The 25,640-nt window shown below is 43.1% G+C and overlaps 1 protein-coding gene across 3 annotated transcripts in view; it reads left to right on the top strand.

Annotated features, from left to right (window-relative positions):
- Positions 1–25,640, top strand: part of PLCB1 (phospholipase C beta 1) — a 675,122-nt gene that overhangs the window by 167,893 nt on the left and 481,589 nt on the right. For all 3 annotated transcript variants that reach the window (XM_084624014.1, XM_084624013.1, XM_084624012.1), the window contains exon 3: positions 7,618–7,686. In XM_084624014.1, coding sequence (XP_084480140.1) covers positions 7,618–7,686 — 69 coding nt within the window. The remainder of the gene's footprint in view (positions 1–7,617; positions 7,687–25,640) is intronic.

Below are 25,640 nucleotides of genomic sequence, written 5' to 3'. Positions count from 1 at the left end.
AGTCAAAACATTTTGTTTTGATAAAACCGAAATATTTCATTTTAATTTTGACTCTTTCTATTTCATTTTTTAACGACTTAAAAGAAATCGAAATAGGTTATTTTGATGCACAAAATCAAAACATCACAAAAATGTCTAAATAGAACACTCTGACATCACAACCCTTTGTTCTGATTTTTTTTTTTCCTGAACAAAATTTTGTCAGCCAACATATTCCTGTGGAAAGTTTCAATTTCAAGGAATTGACATTTCCGATTCAAAAATTTTCATCCGTCTGTAATTATTAGGAAACAACATGATTTAATTATCATGTAATTAATGCAGATTACAGTAGGGTTTACTCAACCAAATCCCCTGCTAATGTAAATTGGCATAGCTACACTGAAGACAAATCTGCCCAGAGTTGTGCTAGGCACTTCACAGCAGTAGTCTGACGTGATGCAAGGAGGAAGGTGGAAGGATGAATGGAGTTTATAGCAGTAAGATTACGTGGTTTCTCAACAGGCTAGCACTCAACATGGTGGAGTAGAATTGTGTTTTTGGAGAGGAGTGGAGTAAGGTTGTATATAAAATAAGTACATACCTATGCTGATTCATTCCATGCAGACATCAAAACAGACATCTACATTTACTATGTAATCTTGAAATAGGCTAAAGTGTCATGCAGAATTTCACAAACTAAACTATGAGCCATTGATCTTATTGGGAACTCTGGTTCACAAATGGATGGCACAATCCTTATTTCTATTTATGTATACTGTTTACATGTAAATCCACACTATTTAGCAAGTAGAGAACAACCACCAAGAGGGATTTATAGCTAACTGGCTGGCTGGGTGTCCATAAAAGGGAGCTACCCCACACCTTTCATTTATCACTGAGGAATTTTGCCTTGTTAACTAATGTTATGTTAATACGAAGTACCTAGACAAGGGGTGATGTGCTTCGCTCGGTTTTGGGAGGCTGAAATTATCTAATAAAAGTAAGAGTGAGCCAGATCCTGGGCAGGTATGAATTGGTGTTGCTCTACTGAATTCAGATGAGACTGCTTGCATGAGTAAGTGCTCCCCAACACAGGAAGGGTTGCACAATGCGCGGTTTCTGTGAGAACGTGCTCACCCAGAAAAGTGAGGATGCACAATCTAGCCCTATATGGATGGGTCTCTGTCTCAGATGATAGCTGAAAACAAACATAGCAGGAGTAATATTAATTTCTTAGTGTTTTTGTGGTAGCTGAATTAAGAGACATTATTCTCTTGCAAGAGTAATAGCTCACAGTAACAATGGTTACAGGTCTCTACTCAGTGCCAGGCTGGACTTATAGTGTTTTTGCTTCTCCGTTGCCATAGGCTTTCATGGCTCATCTAGCACACAGTTCCAATCCTGTGCCCATTGATTTCCGTAGCAGCAGGATTTAGAATTTCAATTTTGCAGCTCTTGAGCTGCAGCATTCTTCTGCCAAGTAGTAAAGAATGGAAGCATATTTTGGCTTCACAAAAAACCTGTCCAAAATGTATACTAAAATATTAGGAAATTGCCCTCCCACTCTTTAATGAGTCATTGGGAAGATGAAAGCAATTACTAAAGGTTGCAAAGTTCCCAAGGGTTTGATATTCTTGAACCTCGGAACTTCTAAGAAATGTTACATTATGCCTTCTGACTTATTCAGACCCTAGAGAATGTAGGCTACAGTGACATTTATGTGGGTGTGCTTACCTCAATCTGTTGCCTTTAGATGGCAAATTACAATGGCATAAGGGTTACTGTTTTCACAGTGCAGGAGGCACATGTAAAATTAAATTGCATAAATGTACCGTAGTTGTATGCAGTGTTGCTGTAGCTGTGTTAGGCCCAGGACATTAGCGAGACAAGGTGGGTGAGGTAATATCTTTATTGGACCAACTTCTGTCTCTTGCCTCTCTCACCAACAGAAGTTGGTCCAATAAAGATATTACCTCACCCATCTTGTCTCTATACATGTACCGTTCAGTTCTAATATCTGTTAATAAACAAGGACTATGGGGCATATGTTCCCAGGGCTTGCGTAGCTACTTCCTACAAAACCTACGTGAAAAGTCTGTGCGCTCGCCAAAAAAACCCCCTATGTGCTCGGTTGCCAGACCCAAAATATGGTAACGTGGATAAGGTCGCAGCAAGGATTGACAGATCCCACTCTTTAAAAGTAGGGATCTAATTACATCCCCTCTTCAGATGGCCTTGGTTTTGTAGACTGAGTGTGCTTACAGCTCCACTGCCCTGTTCTAACAATCCCCTTCCTAAAGGGAGCCCAGATCCTAGGATACAAATGCTGGTAATAATATTGACTTGATTGTTCTGTGAGGTGTTGATTTGTTTGGCTGTTTGTTGTTCGTGTTTATTCTTGATGTGTATTATTTGAGTTGAAAGGCTCTTGTTATATGTTTGTGTTAGGGGAGGTCTAGCCATTTATTCTCTTTTTAAAATAAAACACAAGGCCAATCCTACAATAACAAGCTTCTCACAATCACCTTGTGTGTGGTTTTTCACCTTCTCTTGTAATCCCTTTTTCTTCTGCTTCTTTCATTCTTTCTCATGTTCTCGCTGTTACAACCATTCACTTCTAGCAGTTGTCAGTCTTTTCAGTTTTCTAAATCCTTCTTTGATTGCGTAAGCGGAATATCTTTCTTCATGTCTATAGCGTCCTTAGAGCCACATTGCCACAAGGTTGCCATCCCTCAGGATTTTATCTTGTGATATTTGGTGTTTTTTGGAAAGCCCCAGTGTTGGGAGACCTGTGATTACACAAGCGTCTTGGCTTTCATTTTAAAAAAAAAAGTTTTTTCTAGCCCTCATAATTGCAGGGAAAAACTGAAAACCACAAACCCTAAAGGCTCAAAAACCAGAATACAAATAGAGCACCCAAAATGTTTCCATCATCTTTTGATTTTTAAGCCCTTCTCGTTACTTTTGAGCTCTTGGTGTTGTCAGTAGTGGATTGTGGATACCTGAACTCATGTTGAATATTGCCTGACCCCACAAGCAGTCTCACTGAAGTCAGTGGGACTTCTTTTGGGGTGAAGGTATTACTCAGTGAGACAAGGGGATCACCATGTGATCCTTAACATTTAGGGCCAGATACTCAGCTAGTGTCCATGGATCTATGCTGATTGACACTAGTCGAGGATAAAACCCTGAATTTCGAATAGTCATAATCTGCATGCTTCATTGTGTGTAGAAATTTTTTTTACCCTGTTCAGTTCTGTTGATAGAGCAGAACTGCAAAGAAGGAGAAAGACTGTCTTAGTTTCCATTTCCCTCTCAAATCCCTGGTTCTCTTTTCAGTTTCTCGCTTACCTTATCTCCCTTTTGTTAAATGTCCTCTCTTCTCCATCTTTCTTTAATTACATCTAAAGTCTAGAGCTCCTCTTCCCATTCTAAATCTTATTGCCGTTATCAGTCTGATAAACATGAATGCAACTCTTCCATATATTTCATTAGTTTTGTTCTTGCCCATATTTGAGTGTCTCTCAGACATTAAGTCAACAGAGAGACTCCACATCGCGTCCTTATTTTGCTGTATTCAGAGTCAAGCTCGCTACCAGCCCTGCACACGCAGCTATTTAATAGAGCGCTGCAATTAGCTTCATTTGTTTCAGATGCTTTTCTTCCTGTCTCCTCCGTTGAGTCTGCCCTTAGTTTTGATACATTCCAAATGGGACTTCCACAGAACAGGCGCTAGAGTGGTTCCTAAGAACAGCTTGAAAAAATAAATAACTTGTATTTTTTTATCTTTCTTACATCAGAACTAGGGGGGAAAAAGCTTTTTTAATTAACAAAGAATAGTCTGGCTGTCTGCACCAAAAACGTTATGCTGCATTCTGAGATGCATTTACAGTGGTATGCAAATATGGCATAAAATAAATTGCAGAAGAAATAAAAACGTATGTGAGGCATTCTTGCACAGATCTGACATCTCTGGGGTCTGGAAGAAAATTCTGCACAAGGATGGACAAAATATGAAGAGAATGTAGAAATGTTACAGTAAGACCTAGGGTCAGATTCTCAACCGGTGTAAATCAGCATTGCTTTGTTGAAGTCAGTGAAGCTGTGCTGATTTACACCAGTTGAGGATCTGGCCCCATCCCAGCCTGGGGATCAGTTGTGCTGGAGAACAAAACACAATCCACACTGCACTCTTTGTGCACTGTGGATGACGCTCATGCTTTGGTAGAGGGCCCATTGCTAGATCCTACATGAAAGAAGGTGTCATGCAAGTGAGCTTCTGCAGCACCTTTGCACTGGGAGCGGGTGAGTCCCACAGCAGCTTCAAAACCCACCTGGATGATCTAGAAGAGGAGCTGCTCCACCTAGACCTGAACAGATTCAGTAACTAGGAACCTTCACGTGAGGACACCAAGGAGCAGCATCCACTCTTCAGGCCTGTCAGCTGGGGTATTAGCCATGACAGCATTGTACGCTGTCACAGAGGGACTGTGTTTCACTGCTGTGGCCTGCCCGGGTGTTTGGGGGATGGTTCTGTTATCTTCAATCCCCATTTCATTTCCATATCCTAAGTCTCTTCATGCTTGGGTGGGGGTTGGAATCGAACACATAAGCCCATGGGATGCCAAAAGGCCTTTCTGCTCCCAGCAGAGGTGCATGCATGGATCTGATCCAATCAATATCCACCTCATTTGTGATGGTATGTCAGACGGAGCAAGGGACGGGAGAGCGTGGGAGCAGTGTGGTATTTCTGGGAGTGGATCTTCAGTCTGGAATTGAAGTGGTGCACAGTGGCCATTTTGTTAAGAATCAGATACTCCTGAACACTGGTTCGGATAACGGTACAGGCAGCCAGCTGTGAAAAGGATAGGAACTGGTGTTGTCAGGTGAATATTTTTTCCACAGGATACAAGTGTATTTCTCTCACTCTTTTTTTTTTGTTTGTCTGTTTTTTGTTTTGACTGGCTCAGGATCTGGCCTACAAAAAATGAAAAAGAAAGTATTGACTGCTACTATAGTACAGGTCACAGAGAAAACCTGTATTTTCTCTTGGGAATTTGCTTTTGCTTTTCGAGGTATAGTGGCTTTATACTGTACATGGATTTCAGATTTTCTGAGCATCAACGCAGGAATTATTTAAGATAAAAATTCTGTTAAAGTAGTGTTGCTCTGTGGCTAGTGTGGTCTGATTCTTGCTTTAGCACTGTTTATACCTGTAATTGAACAGATTTATGCTAATATGGACTATTAGTCTTCATCAAGGTGTAAATGAGGCAGACAATAGTAAGAGGGGCTTTAATATTTTTAAGCAATGTCCAGTCAAATCAGAGTTATTTGCCCGAGTCTCACAGGATAGTTTGTGTTGCTACTTGGGAAATATGTGCTCGGCGCTTGCAAAGAGCGTACAAGTGGAGATAAATCTCTCTTCAAGTACTGTTCTTTCCACAGTAGCTATGTCCATATGTGATGGCCTTCACTTGTGGGGAGCATTGCCTAGTGGTGAGGCTTACTGCCTTCAAACGGCGGGTGGTGGTGGTGGGGGGAGGGTTGGTAGGGGAGCCCAGGCCCTCCCATTCCACCAGACTCCGGCCCAGAGCCCTGTAAGGACTATCAAAGGTCTGATAGCCGATGCTGCCCTCTCTGGGCCACTTTCTACCACCCCATGGTTGCCCAAAGCTTGCTGTCTATGATTAGATGTGCAGGTGGTCAACTCACCACTTGGCACCAACTTGTGGCCATGCATGGTGTGGTAGCTCCCTCTGTCTGGGGGCAGCAGCTATCTCTTCCGGTGGCTTGGCCCTCAGCCAGGTTCGGGACAGGGTATGGGGAGGGTAATAGGATAAGAAAAAGACCCCAAAATCGGGACTGTCCCTATAAAATCGGGACGTCTGGTCACCCTAGTTCCAACTCTCTCCCCTGCTGGGGTAGTCCATAAAGAAAACAAGAAGAATTAACGCAAATAAACTGAGTCCATATGTGGGAGGGAATGCCTCCCTCTCAGGGCATCCCTGAAGCAGGTCCTCCCTTCCCTCAGTGAGGGACCTTTGGTAGGGGAGATTCTGCCTTCCCTCAGCTTTTCTCTCAGGAGCTGCGAAGTGCACGTCTGCTCTCTTTTTTGATCTGCCCCCAAGGGAGCTGTTCTGCATCCTTTAATTTCTCCTCCACCCTGTGCCCGCCTTGCAGGTGTGGCAGGGCAGGCCTGGCCGAGCCCAGAGCAACCCCTTAACCCCTTGTTGCCCAGTGTGGGGTTTGTATACGTTAAGGTATTACATCCAAAACCCTCCATGATGTGCAATTACACCTACCCAGGAGCAGGTAGGGAAGAGGATATTGATTCTGAGTCTGCCTGGTTTCCCCCTGCTCCAAGAGGGTGGGAGTCCTTTGTACCAATCCTAGACTTGGTGATGGGTACGCTCCCCAGCACAATGGTGCGGCAGCAATGCCCTGCTCATTGTGTGTGTGTGTGGGGGGGGGCTAGCCATGGTTCCGTTCATTCTCTGCACCTTCTCCACCTCCCCATGCAGCGTGGGGGAATACTGGCCCTTCAGAGGGTGCGTCTCATGCTGCACTGCTACCCATGGTATGGGTAGTTAGTGCAGAGTAATGGGGGGATACCTTACACCTCTGCATGGGTATGCAGGACTGGACACAATGAGGCCCTAGGGGAGATAAAGTCTGGCTATTGTTAAGGTGGATGACTGGGACTCAGGAGACCTAAGTTCTGTTTCTGGCTCAACCACTGGCCTGCTTGATGAGCTTGGACAAATCATGTCACTCCTGTGTGCCTCAGTTTCCCCATCTGTAAAATGGGGATATTGATACTGAACTCCTCTTTGTAGAGTGCTTTGAGATCTGATAAAAGCTAGCTGGTATTATTAAAACTGTGTTTAAAAGGTAAATTTAAACCCTTGGAAAATACAACACAATATTCTCTGTAATTGTTTCCCTATGTAGGAGAGGTCACGTAGCACATCGTTTTTATTCTCTTAAGTGCAATATGTAGAAGTCATCTGAAGTGTGAGATGGTGGTCGAAAGTAGATGATTTTTAATGAGTAGTAAGGAAAATAGTCGTCCTAAAATTGATGGTGCACGTTATCACTGAGTGCATAGCATCCTTCTTATTCACACACACTTTTCAAAATGTCCTGTCTACAATCATGTAGATTTTTCCACTGTGAAGTTAGGATGTTCTGTTTTTTTCTCTTTTGCAGAATGGTAGCCAGGAGCTAATTATTGCGAGACAAGGGATACATAAAAAACAATACACAGAGGTTTTGTTGAAAAATGTGAACCACAGTAGAGTGCTTGGCAACACAAGAAATAGGCTAAATAATTTTGGTTTGAAATGAGTACCTGGAAAATCAATATATCAAACTGGTGGTGGAGATGGGGTGGGGGGGAAAAAGACCAAAGCAGATTTTCAAGGAAACAATGGGGCTATATGACAACGGTTCCGCTATTGCAGTGAGGAATTGTTACTCCTGACTGGTATGCAATGTGCAGGACAGAACCTGCACAGAGCTCACTGAAGACTGAGGTCTAACAGTAGCATTACTAGGGAACAAAAGCGCAGTTAGCGAAGTGTGCATTTTCAATGAATGGGTAACAATGTGTATTTCAACTTTTCCTTATAGGAGACAGAGCTGCTAGATCTCAGCTTCGTCAGAGATGCCAGATGTGGGAAACATGCCAGAGCTCCCAAGGTAGGAACTGCTGTTGTGTACGTACCAGATGTTGCATTGATAACTTAGATGAGATGGCTTGGAAACTATATACAGCAATTAGAAAATTTGCCCAACACAATAAATATCATTTTGCTTTTTTCTTCATTTACACAGCCTGTGAAACGATGCACTGAGACGGCTGGGCCATTGACTGTTGAGCCTGTGTATACAATTCTGATGAATGTTTTCTTTGCAGTGAATAAACAAAAAACTGGAAACTCATGCATTATTTCTAAAGATCCAGTCAAAATGATGGAAGCTCTTAACTTCCCTGGGGGCTGAGTGTTTAGTTTTAGTTCTCCCTTGCATTTGGTATGGGATGTTTGCCTGCTTGTTGAAGCCAATTAGTCTTTTTCATGTGACTTCAGTGGTCATTGAATCAGACCCTGTGGATCCCGTTAAGTGGGGTTTTTTTTGTACCTTCCTGCTGAACGTTGCTGACAGAAATATGTTTTTTGTATTGTTGGTTTTGGACAGATAATTCACATCTAAGTGGAAAATCCCTAGCGCGCCGTTCTGGTAACTGGACTGTACCCTAGGGAAATCCACAGAGGTTTGTAGAAGGAAAGAAAATCTCTCCAGGGCTCTGGAAATGAATATCTGCGGCTTCACGGCTGCTGCCGAAGCTTCAGGGTTGCAGCGGCCTCTGGAGTTGCAATTCCTACCCTGGCCTCAGGGGAGGAAGTGGATGATTGATTTGCAGTTGATCCTCTCCTTCCACACTCCTTTCTGCCCCTCCTGTGCTCCACCCAGCTGTGTTGCAGGATGCTTTCCCATAAGCTGCTCAGGTTTTGTCAGAATACATTTTAGCAGCATGAATGGCAAGTCCTGTGTATTTGAACCTATCTGATGGTTATCTTCAAATGTATTTAAATCTGGTTTTCAAAGCTTTCCATATGGTGCCAGCAGCATTTGAAATGCTGAATTGTAATTGAAATGCTACAGAAGTACTTTATGACATCAACATTAATATCAAATTAGTTCTTCATGATTAATGGTTTTATGATGAATAGTAATAAAAAATTAACAAGGGCTGGAACATTATTTTTAAACTGATACCCACCTTTATATAAGGCATTCAAGTTCTTCTAGCAAAAATGTTTTTAGCTTAGATTTATGTGCAGGCATTGTTTTGGGGGCTTTTGTTTAGTAGGTTACATAAAGGCTGTTTTTGTTATTGTGTTTCACCAGCTTGAGTGCAGTGGCATTAATTGAAGGGTACCAGAAAACCCAGACTTCCGTCCTGGTGTAATGCCTCGTACCTGTGTGAATCAGCCCGCCTTTCATCGCTGGTTGCGTGGGATCCTTGATTGCGAGGCGCAATAGATGCAGCACCTGCATTGGCAGTTTGACAGGGCCATGTTTACCCGGTGGAGCAAAATGCTCATTTGGGGATCAGTTATGCCTGTTATGCACAGGTCCGTGTTCTGAGCACTGTGGGCAAAGAGGTGTAATTCATGGGCGAGTGTATGTTACAGGAGACTCGGTATGACAGAGCCACATTAGCAGCTCATGCTTTGAGATCTGGACATCACTAGTTCAACCCCAGGCCGAGGGGGTGCCGCCAGAGAGGTATAGTGACTCCCCAAGCTACCAGATGTACAGAATCACTTCTCCACCGCTACCCTCCTTAACAGGTCGCAGGGTGCCCTGTCCATGGACCCTCTACTTCCCTACCATTAAGTACTAGTGGGAATAATCCTTGCATTCAGGTGAGGGCAAGGACTGTAATTGTGGCCAGCCCCTGCATGGAGCCTATTCAGAGGAGAAAGTTCCTTGCACTTAGCACCCATGTAAAGGCATAGCACCCATAATCTGCTCATCCTACATCATTCCTGAATGTATGGTATATAAATATTATGGTCCAGAGTCTCAGCTTCTGTAAATTGGCGTAGATTCACTGAAGTTGTCTTAGACCAGCTGAGGATCTGGCCGTTTATGTGGTGCCGGAGGCACTCTCCGTACCAGGGACATGTCGTAAGCCTATATGAGCTGTGTCCCGGCTGTCTTAGAGATCGTGTGATATTTAGGTCATGGCACAAGGTCCAACTGTTTGTATCAGAAAGAGGATTTGGATGGAAGATTCATTAAATGGGTAGAAATAACTTTTTTTCTTTGCATTCCTCTAATTTATGATGATTTGTGGTATTGAATTTGGTGACTCTGTTTCCTGCTAGTTTGAGTAAGCTCATTTAATTTTGTGTATTAATTATAATAAAAAAGGCTTGTAGATTGGGCCTCAGTCTTACAAGGGCCTGATCCAAAACCCATTTAAGTCAGTGGGAGTCTTTACACCACCTTCAGTGGTCTTTAGATCAGGCTTAAAGGTGGACAGAAATAAAGTGATCATCTGTATCCAGCACTGGCTTTTCTAATGTCCTATTTGATTTATTTACTTTTGTAGTTAAATAACAACACCAAAGATGCCTATACAAGGCACTAGGTACCCTAACACATTATTAGTATTGCAACAAAGTCCCAGCATCATTAAAATAATTATTTGAAATTATATTAAATTTTACACAGCCACCCACATGTTAAAAAAAAAAACCCTCCTTTCCACCCGTTCATTATTCCAGGATGCTCTTCCTCCACCCTCTTCTGAACCCCTATCAAACAAAAGGGAGGTTGTAAGGGACTGCGGAAGACTTTGTTACAGCCTAGCTAGGGAACTTCCGCTATCTCGAAGCTGACAGGTCACTGTAGGACATAGAAATCCGACTATAACCAGCTTTAGTTATAGGTTAGCCAGGTAGCGGAAAACCCCTTTAGGAAAGTACCTAATTATATATTCATGAGGTGTTTCTGTGTACTGCTTATTATGGCTCACTGTTTGCCCCTTCGTCGGGCTCCGTCCCAGGCAGAGCTCCGGTGCGCTGGGTTCCCCGCCTCCGTGACAGCAACGCTTGGAGTCCCTGTTGCGGGTGTGTCACTTACCTTCATTAAAGCCAATAACTCGCTGCTTTGCTGCTTGTAGGTCTCATTCTTTTGGAGCACTCCTGATAGGCCTGCGGCCTAGCACAGAACAGGGGTGTTTCTTGGGTTACCTTTAATTATTTGCCACGGTATTGTATAAAGTCCATCTTTGGTAGTAAGTGCTGGCATCTTTAAGTACAGGAAGCGAAACTGCTCATTTATAGGTCTATTTCAAACTCATCTGTGTGTATTATTTTCAACAATTGTCTTCCACCAGTCAAGAGAGCCATACTTTGTGAATTGTTTTGTATGTGTTTTGTAATCTCTAATGTGCCTTCTTAATTGTTATAAAAAGGAATATTCTTTTCCTTTGGTCATTTTTAGCCGTAGGGGGAAAATACTCAATTCCTTTTATCTTCTTGTATAGTGGGTAACATTGCTAGTCTTTCTGTCAACCTATCTCACTCTGTCTCAAACTATCATGATATGTTTTGCTCTGATAACAATCATTAAAGCTAAGCTATGGATTTATGTGCTGTGGTAGGGTGGGAGCAGCCTGTCCTCTGGAGAAAGGAAATATTACGAAGGTGATCTTTTTAATACCTGCCATGGCCACAATGTATGGTGCCTGGTACACCTCTTGGGAAGGTGTAATCTGTAAATCCCCTTATACTCCCCTGTAGTTGTGATTAAAAAGGACATTTTCCTGTACACGATCCCACAAGACTTGTTCTTGCCAACCAGGTACCAATATGAACCTCATCACCATGGCATCTAAGCCTCCTCACAGTCTTTAATGTATTTTTCCTCCCATCATCCTTTGAGGCAGGGAAGTTCTACTCCCCTTTTACAGGTGGGAAACAGGCACAGGGCATGTTAAATGCCTTTCTCAGCATCACACAGGAAGTCGGCTGCAGAGCCAGGGACTGATCCGAGGTTCCTTGTGACCCAGTCTAATGCCCTATCCATGACTAGACCCTCCTTCCTTTCGCTGCGGACAGTAGCATGATGGGCGGTACTACTTCTCCCCACGTCTGCACTCCCAAGCACTGCAGCTGAGTCTTGTGGCTCTTCTCTGCTGGGGTGCCTGAGGAAAGAAGGGGCTCTTTTGCACCCACCACTCCCCCTGAGTACCCACTCAAGCATTATTTGAACCTTCATGTTTTCCTAGGATCAGCATCAGCTGCTGGGTGTGAATATACCAACTTCCTGATCCATCTCATGAATTCTCCAGAAATTGACCAAGCATTTTGTTGTCTTGCACACGTGCAATGTACTCTATCCAATGCCTTTTTGAAAGCTGGGCGGGTGAGATCCTGGCCCCGCGCAAGTCAATGGCAAATCTTCTGTTGGCATCAGTGGGGCCAGCATTTTATCCAGTATCCGGAACAACGGCTCACTGAGACTCCAACTGTGGTATTTGACTACTTGCTCAAGTAGGAGTGCTGCAGAGGAGTCTCACCCCTGGAAAGCTCAGGGGAAGGACTGTGCTCCAGGAACAATTCCCTCCTAGTGTGCAAGGGGCCATTGTAGGTGGCACCATACTCCAGATGCACCTGGCCAACTATGACCTATAACTCTTTTGGTGCCAACTGGCAGAGGGCACAGGGCGTGCATATAGTTTTACAGAGTTCCGCCTGGATCAGATTCCCTGGATCACTAAAAGGTGGCATGTAGGGTCTCTGCTGTCATCATAATCACTGTGGAGCGTATACATAGATAATATTTACCAAGGTATGCATCGTATACTGAAAATTATGTTCTTAAGGTAAGGTAGGTCACTGGACGGTTCCTTCTAAGCAGGAAGTAACAGGCACTTCTCTTTCTGTCTGGTTATGCATGTACTGGGCATTGCATAATGAGCCTGATACCAGTTGAAAGATTGCCAACTCTACAAGAGAGGACATTGCTAGGAAGAAATAAACAGCTGGAGGGGATCCTGTTTACGAGTAAAAGCAATGGATTATGGGGGTCTATCTGGGAGAGCAGATGAAGGTCCACTCTGGGTCTTTCACCTTGGAGACCAGCTGACAGCATGTCTTGTCTCATGAGAAACGGATCACAGCCTGACTTATGTCTGAGCTACTGAAGTCCTCAAATCGTGGTTTAAAGACTTCAAGATACAGAGAATCCTCCAGCAAGTGACCCGTGCCCCACATTGCAGAGGAAGTCAAAAACCCCCCAGGGCCTCTGCCAATCTGCCCTGGGGGAAAATTCCTTCCCAACTCTAAATATGGCGATCAGCTGAACCCTGAGCATGTGGGCAAGACTCACCAGCCAGATACCCAGGAAAAGATTCTCTGTAGTAACTCAGATCCCACCCCATCTAACATCCCATCACAGGCCATTGGGCCTATTTACCACTAATAGTCAAAGATCCGTTAATTGCCAAAATCATGTTATCCCATCATACCATCTCCTCCATAAACTTTTCAAGCTTAGTCTTGAAGCCAGATAGGTCTTTTGCCCCCACTGCTTCCCTTGGAAGGCTGTTCCAGAACTTCACTCCTCTGATGGTTAGAAACGTTCATCTAATATCAAGTCTAAACTTCCTGATGACCAGTTTATATCCATTTGTTCTTGTGTCCACATTGGTACCGAGCTTAAATAATTCCTCTCCCTCCCTCATATTTATCTCTCTGATATATTTATAGAGAGCAATCATATCTCCCCTCAGCCTTCTTTTGGTTAGGCTGAACAAGCCAAGCTCCTTGAGTCTCCTTTCATAAGACAGGTTTTTCATTCCTCGGATCATCCTAGTAGCCCTTCTACCTGTTCCGGTTTGAAATCCTCCTTCTTAAACATGTGCGACCAGAACTGCACACAGTATTCCTGATGAGGTCTCACCAGTGCCTTGTATAATGGTACTAACACCTCCTTATCTTTACTGGAAATACGTCGCCTGATGCATCCCAAGACTCATTAGCTTTTTTCACGGCCGTATCACATTGGCGGCTCATAGTCATCTTGTGGTCAACCAATACTCCAAGGTCCTTCTCCTCCTCTGTTACTTCCAATTGATGCATCCCCAGCTTATAACTAAGATTCTAGTTATTAATCCCTTAATGCATGACCTTACACTTCTCACTATTAAATTTCATCCTATTACTATTACTCCAGTTTACAAGGTCATCCAGATCTTCCTGTATGATATCCTGGTCCTTTCTGAATTGGTATTACCTCCCAGCTTTGTGTCATCTGCAAATTTTATTAGCACACTTCCACTTTTTGTGCTGAGGTCAGTAATAAAGATTGGTCCCAAAACCAATCCCTGAGGAACTCCACTGATAACCTCCCTCCAGCCTGACAGTTCACCTTTCAGTATGACCCGCTGTAGTCTCCCCTGTAACCAGTTTCTTATTCACCTTTCAATTTTCATATTGATCCCCATCTTTTCCAATTTAACTAATAATTCCCCATGTGGCACTGTATCAAACACCTTACTAAAATTGAGGTAAATTAGGTCCACTGCGTTTCCTTTGTCTAAAAAATCTGTTTCCTTTTTAAAGAAGGAGATCAGGTTGGTTTGGCATAATCTACCTTTTGTAAAACCATGTTGTATTTTGTCCCAGTTACCATTGACCTCAATGTCCTTGACTACTTTCTCCTTAAAAATTTTTTCCAAGACCTTGCATGCTGCAGATGTCAAACTAACAGACCTGCAGTTACCCGGATCACTTTATAGGAACTATGTTAGCATTCTCCAGTCACATGGTACAACCCCTGAGTTTACAGATTCATTAAAAATTCTTGCTCATGGGCTTGCAATTTCCTGTGCCAGTTCCTTTAATATTCTCGGATGAAGATGATCTGCCCCCACCGATTTAGTCCCATTAAGCTGTTCGAGTTCGGCTTCGACCTTGGATATGGTAATATCTACCTCCATATCCTCATTCCCATTTGTCATGCTACCATTATCCCTAAGCTCCTCATCAGCCTCCTTAAAGACTGAGGCAAAATATTTGTTTAGATATTGGGCCATGCCTACATTATCCTTAACCTCCACTCCATCCTCAGAGTTTAGTGGTCCCACTTCTTCTTTCTTTGTTTTCTTCTTATTTATATGTCTATAGAACCTTTTACTATTGGTTTTAATTCCCTTTGCAAGGTTCAACTCTACATGACTTTTAGCCTTTCTCACTTTATCTCTACTTGTTCTGACCTCAATAGTTTTCTTTGCTGATCCCTCCCATCTTCCACTCCTTGTATGCTTTCTGCTTTTTCTTAATCGCTTCTCTGAGATGCTTGCTCATTGAGCTTGGTCTACAACTCCTGCCTATGAATTTTTTCCCCTTTCTTGGGATGCAGGCTTCTGATAGCTTCTGCAGCTTTGACTTGAAGTAATCCCAGGCGTCTTCCGCCTTTAGATCCATAAGTGTTTCAGTCCAATCCACTTCCCTAACCAATTTCCTTAATTTTTGAAAGTCAGCCCTTTTGAAATCAAAAACCCTAGTCACAGATTTATTTTTGTTTATCCTTCTGTTCAGTTTGAACTGAATTAGCTCATGATCACTCGAGCCAAGGTTGTCCACTACAACTGTTTCTTCTATGAGGTCCTCACTGCTCACCAAAACCAAATCTAAAATGGCATCCCCTCTTGTTGGTTCAGCAACTACTTGATGAAGAAATGCATCTAGGAAAATCTGAGCCCTATTATTATTACTTGCACTTGTCCTCCAGTCTATATCTGGGAAGTTAAAGTCTCCCATGATCACACAGTTCCCATTAGTATTTACTTCATTAAAAACATTAAAGAGGTCTCTATCCATATCCACATCGGATCCAGCGGGCTATAGCACACCCCAAGCACTATCCCAGGGGAGGCTCCAGTAGCTTTCTTCCCCACTGTGATTTTTGCCCAGACAGACTCTGTCTTATCCATTCCATCACTTCTTATTTCTTTACAGTCTACCTCATCATTGATGTACAATGCTACTCCACCACCTTTACCTTTATTTCTGTCTTTCCTAAACAGCACATACCCTTCAATACCTGTACTCCAGTCGTGACTACTATACCACCATGTTTCTGTTATCCCTATAATATCTGGTTTCACTTCCTGCGCCCAGTAGCTCTAGTTCCTCCATTTTGTTTCCTAGGCTCCTCGCATACAAACATCTTAATTTTTGCTGTTTGGCCTCACTCACTTTCTTCACCTGATTAGGCATGGTCATTCTACAGCCAGTATGACCTATTAGACTGATATCCACACTGTCCTTCCTCCTTATGTCCATTCTCCTATCCACAGCTGTATCCTTTCTTACTTCATTTTCTTCCCTCTCAGTGTTAAAATCTGGCATGGAGATTACCTGAACATCTCCCAACCATCTCCCCCAAATTCCTAGTTTAAAGCTCTCTTAATCAGTTGTGCCATCCTAGAAGTCTATTTCCCTCCCTACTCAGATGGAGTCCATCCCAAGAAAACAGTCCTGTCTATGAATGCCTCCCAGTGGCCATACGTCCCAAAGCCCTCCTTATAGCACCACTGCCTGAGCCATCTGTTGAGCACCATAATCTTGTCACACCTTTGTTGCCCTTCTCTAGGAACAGGCAGAATCCCACGGAAGATCACCTGAGTCTCTATGTCCTTAAGCATCTTCCCCAGCCTGGCATAGTTTCCCTCGATACGTTCCAGCGAGAATCTATCGGTATCATTTGTTCCCACATGAAGGATGATGAATGGATTCTTTCCTGCTCCCTTTAGGATCCTCTTCAACCTCAGGTCCACATCCCGTATCATAACACCCAGTAGACAGCATGCCCTTCTGTTCTCTGGATCAGCTCTGGTTACAGACCTGTCTATTCTTCTCAATAAGGAGTCCCCAGTCACGTAGATCTGCCGTTTCCTGGTGACGGTGCAATTCTCCGGTCTATCCCCTGTTCCCTCTGGCTGCAAGTCCTTTTCATTCCTATTCCTATTTTGGGCTGTCGTGTTCCTTTGGGAGCAGCAAATCTGTGAGTGTCCCATGGAACAGGGATGGGACACTCCAGGCAGACTCTTGGAGGGCTCAAGGGGTGAGCTGTGCCTATCGCTAACCTTTAGAGAGAGCAAGGCCTGTGCAGGCCTAGAGGGGAGGGCTTGTGTTGCGTGTGGCTGGTGAAGTTGGGGAGAGGACCCCCTGCAGGCACAGACAAGGCTTCCTCATTCTAAGGAGCAGATGGTAGCGACGTGTCCCCATAGCCATGGGTACCCCCAGGAAGTGTCACACCCACCCTTCTCCATTCTTTTTTGCCCCTTTTTTTCGGATGATGTGTTTCCACAGGACCCTGTCATGATTTAGCTCTAAAAAAGGGCTTGATCCTGCACCTCCAGCTCAGGCCAGATTTCCACTGATCTCAGCTGGCAAGGAAACAACAGAAAGATTTGTTTTCATTGAATTTCCTTGTTCATTGTCTTCACTACCGGTGAACGCTGAATGTTCCAAATAGGTGAAAGAGGGCTCAACCAGTCCCCACATGTAAAGAAACTGGGTGAAACTCAGGGGTGGTAACCATGGAAGTGGGGCCCATTGATTGTATTGTTATTTACAATTCAACAACACCTAGAAGCCCCAGCCGAGATCTTTGGCCATTGTGATGATCACTGTACATTCACATAGTCAGAGCTCCTGCCTCCTATAATAAATAGAGAAGACAGACAGAGTCAGAGGAAGGGAGTGATATGCCCATTTTACATATGGGGGAACTGAGGCAAAGTTAGATCAAGGACCAGATTTTAAAGGTATTTAGGCACCTAGAGATGCAGGTGGACCTTCAGTGGGATTTTGAATGGGAGGTAGGCACCTAGGCACTTTTGAAAATCCCACTGGTGGAGCCTCAATATCTTTAAAAATCTGGCCCCAAGTGACTTGTGATAGAGGGCTTTAACCACAAGCCAATCCTTCCTATCCCCTAATTTTAAAGGATTTATTCTTCTCTCTTCATCCTCAAAACACCAGACTTGGAAATTATGGCAATATTTCCCACCTAACTGGGGTGTTTGTGCAAAGTCTTATGCTTTAGGTACAGAGTGCTGGTAACCAAGGACAAATCTCAAGCGCCGCCAGTGTTGCAGTGAATTTGCAAATGAGAAGATAAATGGAACTAATGTTCCAAAAAAACCCAAAAGAAACCTTTATAATTGTGAATTAGGAGAAGTGTCTTGATTCCAATATAATCAGAGATATAACAGGGCCGAGGGAATAGTAAGATGATAATATTAACCTCTGCTTTTTAAATAAGTTATTAGAATCATTTAAGAAGGAAGCAAAAGTAATTTGGGGAGCAGGAGATTAATAAGCGATTCATCTTTAAACCAGAAGGAATAACTGCTGATGTAGATTCATTTCTGAAACATGAAATGCTCAGGGCCTCACTACATAGTCCTCACTCATCAAAACTCCCATTGACGTCAGCCAGATTAGAACTCCAGCAAGGGCAGGCCCCAAGCTATTTATGTTTCAAAAATGCTGAAGCTGATTTGTAAATCAATAGTTGCTCCTTTGAATTCCACATTCATTTCCTCTTGCCATCCCATTTACCTGGTAGCAACCTCTGCAGTTTTATTTCAGTGTGAGGGCTGGGAAAGGCCTGTTTTTGTTCTTTTACTTGGAATGTTCCGTGTATAGAAGAAAATTAACTATCTACATGCAGTGAAGAGAAAAATTGGTTCTTGTGCAATAAAACACACATTTCTGTGAACATTCATATGCTCTGATGTGAGGTGTAAATGTGTCAATAATATTTAAATTCTTAAATGTAGGAACATAACTTAATAATGTCATAAGATACTAAATATCAGTTGAACGATTAACTATTGAAGAATTTGCATCCACAGTATGCTAACAGGACTATAAAATACACATTATTTTTTACCATTTTGAAATTCTTGAGACAATAACAGTTTCTATGGAAACTGAAATCTTCATGTAACTATATAAGGGTTTCAGCAGCAAACAGAAATATTAGGACGAGTTGGCGAGGCTCAGGAAGAATCCTTATGGCAAATGTTCACCTTTTAGAACTTTTGATGCATTTGATTATTGCTTTCCCCCTGTTGAAATGGAATATTTTAAAGTGACAGATGATATAGAAACTTGAGAAAATTAAATAATAAATAATTAAAGGGACTGTTCTGAAAGCCTAAAATAAATAAACAGGGCAACCCCCAGTACTTCAAACGTTTCAGCCCTGCAAACACATTTCCAGTTAACATGGTAAAAATCTGCTAAGCGCAGTCGTTAGCGTTTTGAAGTGTCAGGTGTTGTGTTCACAACTCTTGTGGTCTTGAGATATTTGGCATTTTTCTCAAAGTCCCAGCTTCTGGAATCAGGTGACCTGGGGAAAATCTCAGCTATCAATTTAAAAAAACCAGGAAGTTTCTAGCACTCGTAACTGTGGAGGAAAGCTTGAATATGTGAACCCTAAAAGCTCAAATACCAGAGAGGCAAATAAAAAGGATCCCAAGTTTATTACTTTTTAAAGTCTCATGACTTTTGGATGGGGTCATTCATGAATTTGAAATGCTTGGGGGTTTTACTGCACTCGATTTTCTATTCTGTTGCACTGTTTTTTTTCATTGACAAGTGTGATGGAGTGGAGAATCAGGCCAGATGTGTATTGAGATTTCTTTAGCAGTCTCTCTCTCTCACTTTGTTTTTAACCCTGTCCTCTGAATTTACAAACTGGGATTTTAGAACACTGTTTCAGACTCATTCAGCGCATGCATGCATAAATAAATAACACATGGTGGTTCTAACTTCTGATGCAGCTGATCAAATAGGAATTACAAGAAACCATCAGGATAGTAAATATAGTTGAGGCATTTGACTTTTGCGTGAACCCTGTCCTGAAGCAGAATTTGACCGCTATTTTATGTTTGCAAAGATGGTCTGGTGCTTTGGGGAGTGTATACTTCAGGGGAAGTTTCTATAGTCTCATGTTGAACGGGGTCTGATTTAAGGGAGTGAGTGTGACACCAATGAAATATGAAAGATTGCCTTGTTTTGGGGTGTTTTCTTTCTCTCTCTTTTTAACTCTCTCTGATGTTCATTTGGTTCCCAAAAGAGCCAGGAAGGAAATGTCTGCACTGGAACTGGAAAGTAGGATTCCCAGCTCCATGAGACATCCCCGTGCGAAGTCTGATCGAGCTGATGTCGCTGTGGCGGTGAGGGTGGCAGGGCGGGGCTAGTCGCTTAAGTGTGGCAAGCTGCCAGGCATCATACGCCGATGGACTGCCTGTTCCGCTGCTAGCAGCACTGCATCTACAGTGCTCTTGCTAGCATGTTAGCTTGATCAGAGATCGCCTGGGTATGCCTACCCGGGCTGGAAGTGACACCTTCCCAGCTCCACAGTAGACAGACGCAGACTCCTGAGGCCTCGCCGTGTTGCTTTAACCACCGACTGACCCAAAAAGAGAGGGGCTAATTGTCCTTGTTAAATTCTCAACAAGCCCTACCTGGCCTCTGAAGAAAGTAGATTCCTGGGCCAATCGGGAGAGCTACCATTCAGATGTTGGAAGCTTCCAAGTGCTGGCAGTTAAACTGCGGGGGCTGGAGCTGAAACCTCAGAGGACAGTAGGCTGGAAAACCACCCGAAGGGGCAACTGTGATGCTCTAATCTGACCTCCTGTAGAATGGGGGCCATAGAACTTCCCCAGATTAAGGGCTTGTCCACAGTGGCAATTTACAGCGCTGCAACTTTCTCGCTTAGGGGGTGTGAAAAAACGCCCTGCTGAGCGCAGCAAGTTGCAGCGCTGTAAAGGGCCAGTGTAGACAGTGCACCAGTGCTGGTAGCTATGCCCCTCGTGGAGGTGGGTGTTTTCGAGCGTTGGGAGAGCTCTTTTCCAGCGCTCGTACACGACCACACAAGCCACATTAAAGCGCAGCGTTGCCAGCGTAGACTAGCCCTGACTCATAGAGCACATCATGGACAGCCTGTGTTATGACTTGGGTTGGGATGTTTTTGAAATGTTTTGGCACATGTCCTCTCCCAGCTCAGGGAAGGACAAATAAAACTCCTATTCTACCCTCTAGAGAGAGAGGGAAAGCACCTGTGACTTTTTGTGTGTGGAGGCCACACCCACCACTCAGGGTGGCCCTGTGACAACAGTCGAGTTATATTTTTATCAGTGGAACAAAAGAGGCTTTTGTTGTCTTTATCACATTTGAAAGCTGGAACGGTTGTTCTTTTCTTTGTGGTGAAGGCTGAACTAGGGCAATTATGCTGTGTTTAATAGCCTCCCTGATAAGACAGCATGTGGGAAATGGTGCATAGCCTTTTTCTTCTGTGCTATAAATCCCCTAGAAAAGTTAGCTGCCTACTTAGAATTTTATTGGAAGGTAGATCAGGCCCTAGTTTTGCAGCCCAGCAAGATTTCTGCTGCTCTGCCTGTTTCAAATGTTGGCATCACTGCTATTTATATCCCTTGATAAATTCATGTCATTTTTCCCTTCAATAACCTTGGCGTTAAGTTAGAAACTCTTATGTAAATTACACCTTAGTAGGGCTCTATTTCTGCCAACAATAAATAAAAGCAGATTGTGCACATTGCTCACCTTCTCTTCACCCAAGCTCATTTGAATTCACTGTACTTAGATACAACCGTGGCATCTTTTTTAAAAAAAATGTTTGTTCTTTTCCTGCATAGCATTTCAGTTTCACGTTCACAATAATGAGAGTTAACCGTATTTCTCCCCCTCCCCCAGGCAGTTGGCATAGCTGTAAAAGGAGAGTTGTCTTAAAAAAGCAAAATAAAGATGTCAAGGAGTCTTTCCTCTGCTGTGGAAAGTCGGATACACACCATGCTGTGTGTGTTTATCTGAGGGAGATGTTGATTTAAACAAAAGCATTTTTGCTATGGGTTGGAATTGTCTGGTAAACGTTACACCTGAATGGAGTTTACCTTGCGAGTTCATGGTCACAGGACGCGGGAGTTTAAATAACTGGAGTGCAGCAAAGAAAGTGATAAAGGAAGTTTGCCTTTAGAGCGCATTCCCTGGGAGAAGAACACATTTCTTGCTTGTGAATTCTTTGCAAGGTGTGGAGGAGAGAGGTCTTTGTGGACAGAGTACTTGAGATGGTCTTAGGAAGGTGCAGTCAACTAATAGTGTACTAGAGGGATGACTGAAAAGGAAATGCTGGATTTAGGCCATGTCTACACAAGCACATCTATCGGCAAAACTTTGGTCGCTCAGGGGTGTGGAAAAAAAGTCCCCCTGAGTGACATAAGCTTTGCCAGCATAAGCAATGTGTGTACAGCACTGTCGGCGGGAGTTGCTCTCCTGCCTACATAGCTACTGCCTCTTGTTGAGCTGGTTTTATTATGTCGACTAACGCGCCTACACGAGCGTTCTTACAGTGGCACAGCTGTCTCGGTACAGCTGTGCCGCTGTAAGCTTGTAAGTGTAGACATGGCCTAAGTCTGCCCAGGAATGAGTCTGTGTTGGGGAGTTCACCATGCTTACCTCAGATCTCCTCACAATGGGTTGGAATCCTTTGACTTTCAGGAGGACTTGTGCTCCTCAATCCCTTAAACACTTGTGAAAATCTCCCTCAGAACGGTTCCAAGATGGTGAGAAGAGTGCTGAATCGGGACGATCTACAGCAGTGATACTCAGACCTCAGTGGTTCAGGAGCCAAATTAGTGATCAACATTACCCAAAAGAGCCACAGCAGTGTGAATTCATTGTTTCGTTTACTATATTACTATAAATTCATATTTGAACAGTATGATGGGGAAATATTTAGTGTGTGTGTGTGTATTATTCTCACAGCAAAATGACTGATCAAGTACTATTATTTTACCAACTACAATTGGTTAATAACATAGTAAAAGCATCCTGATTGGTTAAGAACTTAGATTAGTTAATAGTTAAATCAGTGTTTTAATATGTGCTGCAAAGAGCCGCAGAACATGCACTAAAAGGCCACTTGTGGCTTGCAAGCCTCAGTCTGAGTATCACTGATCTACAGACACAAGCATTTCTCTGTGAAAAGTTTTCTAGACAGTCTATGCATAAAACTAGCTGGATCCACAACAGTTTGACTCCTTCCATGGCTGGTCTTTGTGTCCTCACACTCCTTTTCTGTGTACCACCATATTGCCCCTCACACCTAGGTCACCCGTTCTCTTTGTGAGAGAGCAAACATCTCATGTTAGCAAACATCTACCCTTTCCTCTTTCAAATCTCTCCTCAAAACACACTCCTTCCAGGAAGTGTATCTCAGGGTTACCTGCCACCTGGTGAAGTGCTGTTATTTATTTAAAATCCCAACTGCTTCACTGCTAGGTGATGGATCCTTATCTTACTGACATGGTGTTCTTTATGTTTCCATTGTTGTCTGCTTGTATAGGGGGTCAGCTTCTTGGGGAAGGCCCCATTATCTCCACTCTGTTCTGTATAATGCAGATTACATTGTTTGGGCTCCATAAACAATTAAAACACTACAGTATGAAGTAGAGAGACAATGGTATCCTCTTCGATAGAGCGTCACATGACATTTTAGACAGAAGGTGTAGTGTGGGTGGGAGGAGGCAGAGAACTCACCAGTGCCAAGAGCAAGTTTCTTGAGCAAAAGCCCAACAATTACTTCTTTAAGAGAAGCCAGCCCCTTGTCCTTCCTAAAGGGAGGCAGTGACATTCCACTCCTGCAATGGACCCACTGTTTTCCACAGTAAATTTTACCAACCAAGACATAGGGGCTTTGCATAACGTGGCCTGAAGCTCATTATTTTCTTGTACTCCCCCATCTTTCTGTCTGAATCCATCCGTTGTCTCTTGTCTTATGCTTAGATTGTAAGCTTTTAGGGGTAGTTCTGTGTTTGTACAGTGCCTAGCACAATCGGGCCTGGTCCAGGACTGGGCTTGCTAGGTGCTATGATAATCCAAATAATACTAATAAAATAATAACAACAAAAACAACAACTTTGCTTTCCTAGAAAAGATAAGACGTGCTGCACTCTGAATAAGCTGCATTTTACGTAATTCTATCATGAACTTCAGAAAACAATTACAATTATCAGTTGCAAACAAAGCCATTAACTAACGTATGTAAATCCTTCTTGCTGAACAATGGTCTCAGCCTGGTAATATTATAATAAATAAAATATTTTAGCAGTAGACTGAACCTTACCCATTGACAGATCTGATGACAGTGTATGTAACAGACCTAGACTTTGGATGCTTGAAGATGGAATAAATAGTGCCTTATAAAATAAAAATGCCAAAGTGGGAGCAATTTTCAGCAGGCACTTAGAACAAATAATTAAACCTTCCCCGTTTTATTATAATTCAGTTTAGTAAATTTACATGACACCCATAGCTGGATGTCTTGTAAACAATTGGTCAGAGTGGAAGTTGCAGCATTGACAATTAGATGGAAAGTTAGATATATTTGTTGTCCTCAGCATATTAATGACAGGCAGATTATTCTGTACCTCGCTGAGCTGAAAGCAAGTAGAAGCATATAAACACTTAGAAGTTCGAAAACTGCTTCCTGTAGAGCACCACAGTAAAGAGAAGCAGAATCTGAACATTGCAGACACAAGGAAACCATCACCAAATGAAGTGCTAGGTTCATTTTAACCATGGGAAAGCTGTATTACTCAGCACAGCAGTGGACACTAAATGTGTTAAAAGAATGATGTGACGGGTAGCATGGAATGCTGCTGGGGAGTCCAGTGATGCTAAACATTGACAAATGATGTAAGAGTCAGGAGAATCAGTAAGTCATTATCTACCTTGAGCAATGCAGCTTCCGAGCTATGATGCATCCTAAAACTTGATTTGAAAATATTTGGATAAACAAATGGAACTAAACCATTTGCAACAGACTATAAGCACTTTTTAAACAGTATCTTTGATCAACCTCATTACTTAGAAGCTGAGTAAAAATTAGAGACAAGGTAGGTGAGGTGATATTTTTTATTGGACCAACTTCTGTTGGCAAGAGAGACAAGCTTTCGAGTTACATGGAGCTGCTTTTCAGGTCTGGGGAAGGTTCTTGAGAGTGTCACAGCGAAATACAAGATTGAACACATTGTTTAACATAACTAACTAGTTAGCACATATTCTAAGGAAACATTCAAGGTGGAGTGTGCCATTAACACTCTTCCAGTCATAGGATAAAAAGGGAGGTTACAGATTATTGTAATAAACCATAAATCCAGTGTCTTAATAAAGACTGTGATTTTTAGTGTCTAGGAAAGATATGAGCTTAAGCTCCCAGGCTTGTCTTTTGAAAGTGTTGTGCAGGTTTCCTTTGAGGACAAGGACTCAGATATAGAGTGATTGATTTATGGCTTATTACAATCAATAACCCACTAACAACTCCCGCAGCCCCCTTCCTTTTCTCCCTGTGATTGGAAGGGTGTTAACAGGTCAGTTCACTTTGAATGGTCCCTTGTTAACTACTTATGCTAAAGATTTTCAAATTTTTGTGTTGGTGACCCCTTCCTCACACAGCCAGCCTCTTGAGTGTGATCCGCCATTATAAATTAAAAATGGGGGCGGGGTTTAATTTAATGGAGGCTCGGGGCTGTCAGTCCCACAGAACTGACAGCTCACAACCCTCATGTAATCACCTAGCGACCCCCTGTGGGGTCACAACCCCCAGTTTGAGAACCCCTGTGCTAAACAATCTGTTCCACTTTCTGTTTAGCTGTGAGGTACTCAGGCCAGGTGTACACTACAGACCAGGTATAACTACGTTGCTCAGGGGGGTGAAACTGTAGTTATACCAACCTACCCCACCCTCCCACCCACCCATATAGACAGCGCCATCAGCGGGAGAGTTTCTCCCATTAACATAGCTACTGCCTCTTGGGAAAGTGGAATAACTACACCAACAGCAGAAGCTTTCCCATCGGCGTGTTTGCATCTTCATTAAAGCGACACAGAGGCACCGCCGTGGTGTTGTATGTGAAGACGAGCCCTGAGTAAAATTTCCCAGTCCTGAAGGAGAGCTCTGTGAACGTTCGAAAGCTTGCCTCTCTCGCCAACAAAAGTTGGTCCAATATTACATCACCCAACTTGAGT

This window comes from Lepidochelys olivacea (assembly GCF_965140295.1).
Source record: "Lepidochelys olivacea isolate rLepOli2 genome assembly, chromosome: 3".
Classification (NCBI taxonomy): domain Eukaryota; kingdom Metazoa; phylum Chordata; order Testudines; family Cheloniidae; genus Lepidochelys; species Lepidochelys olivacea.
The sequence above is the reverse complement of the archived record's forward strand: the minus strand, read 5'-3'. Positions and strand labels throughout refer to the sequence as shown.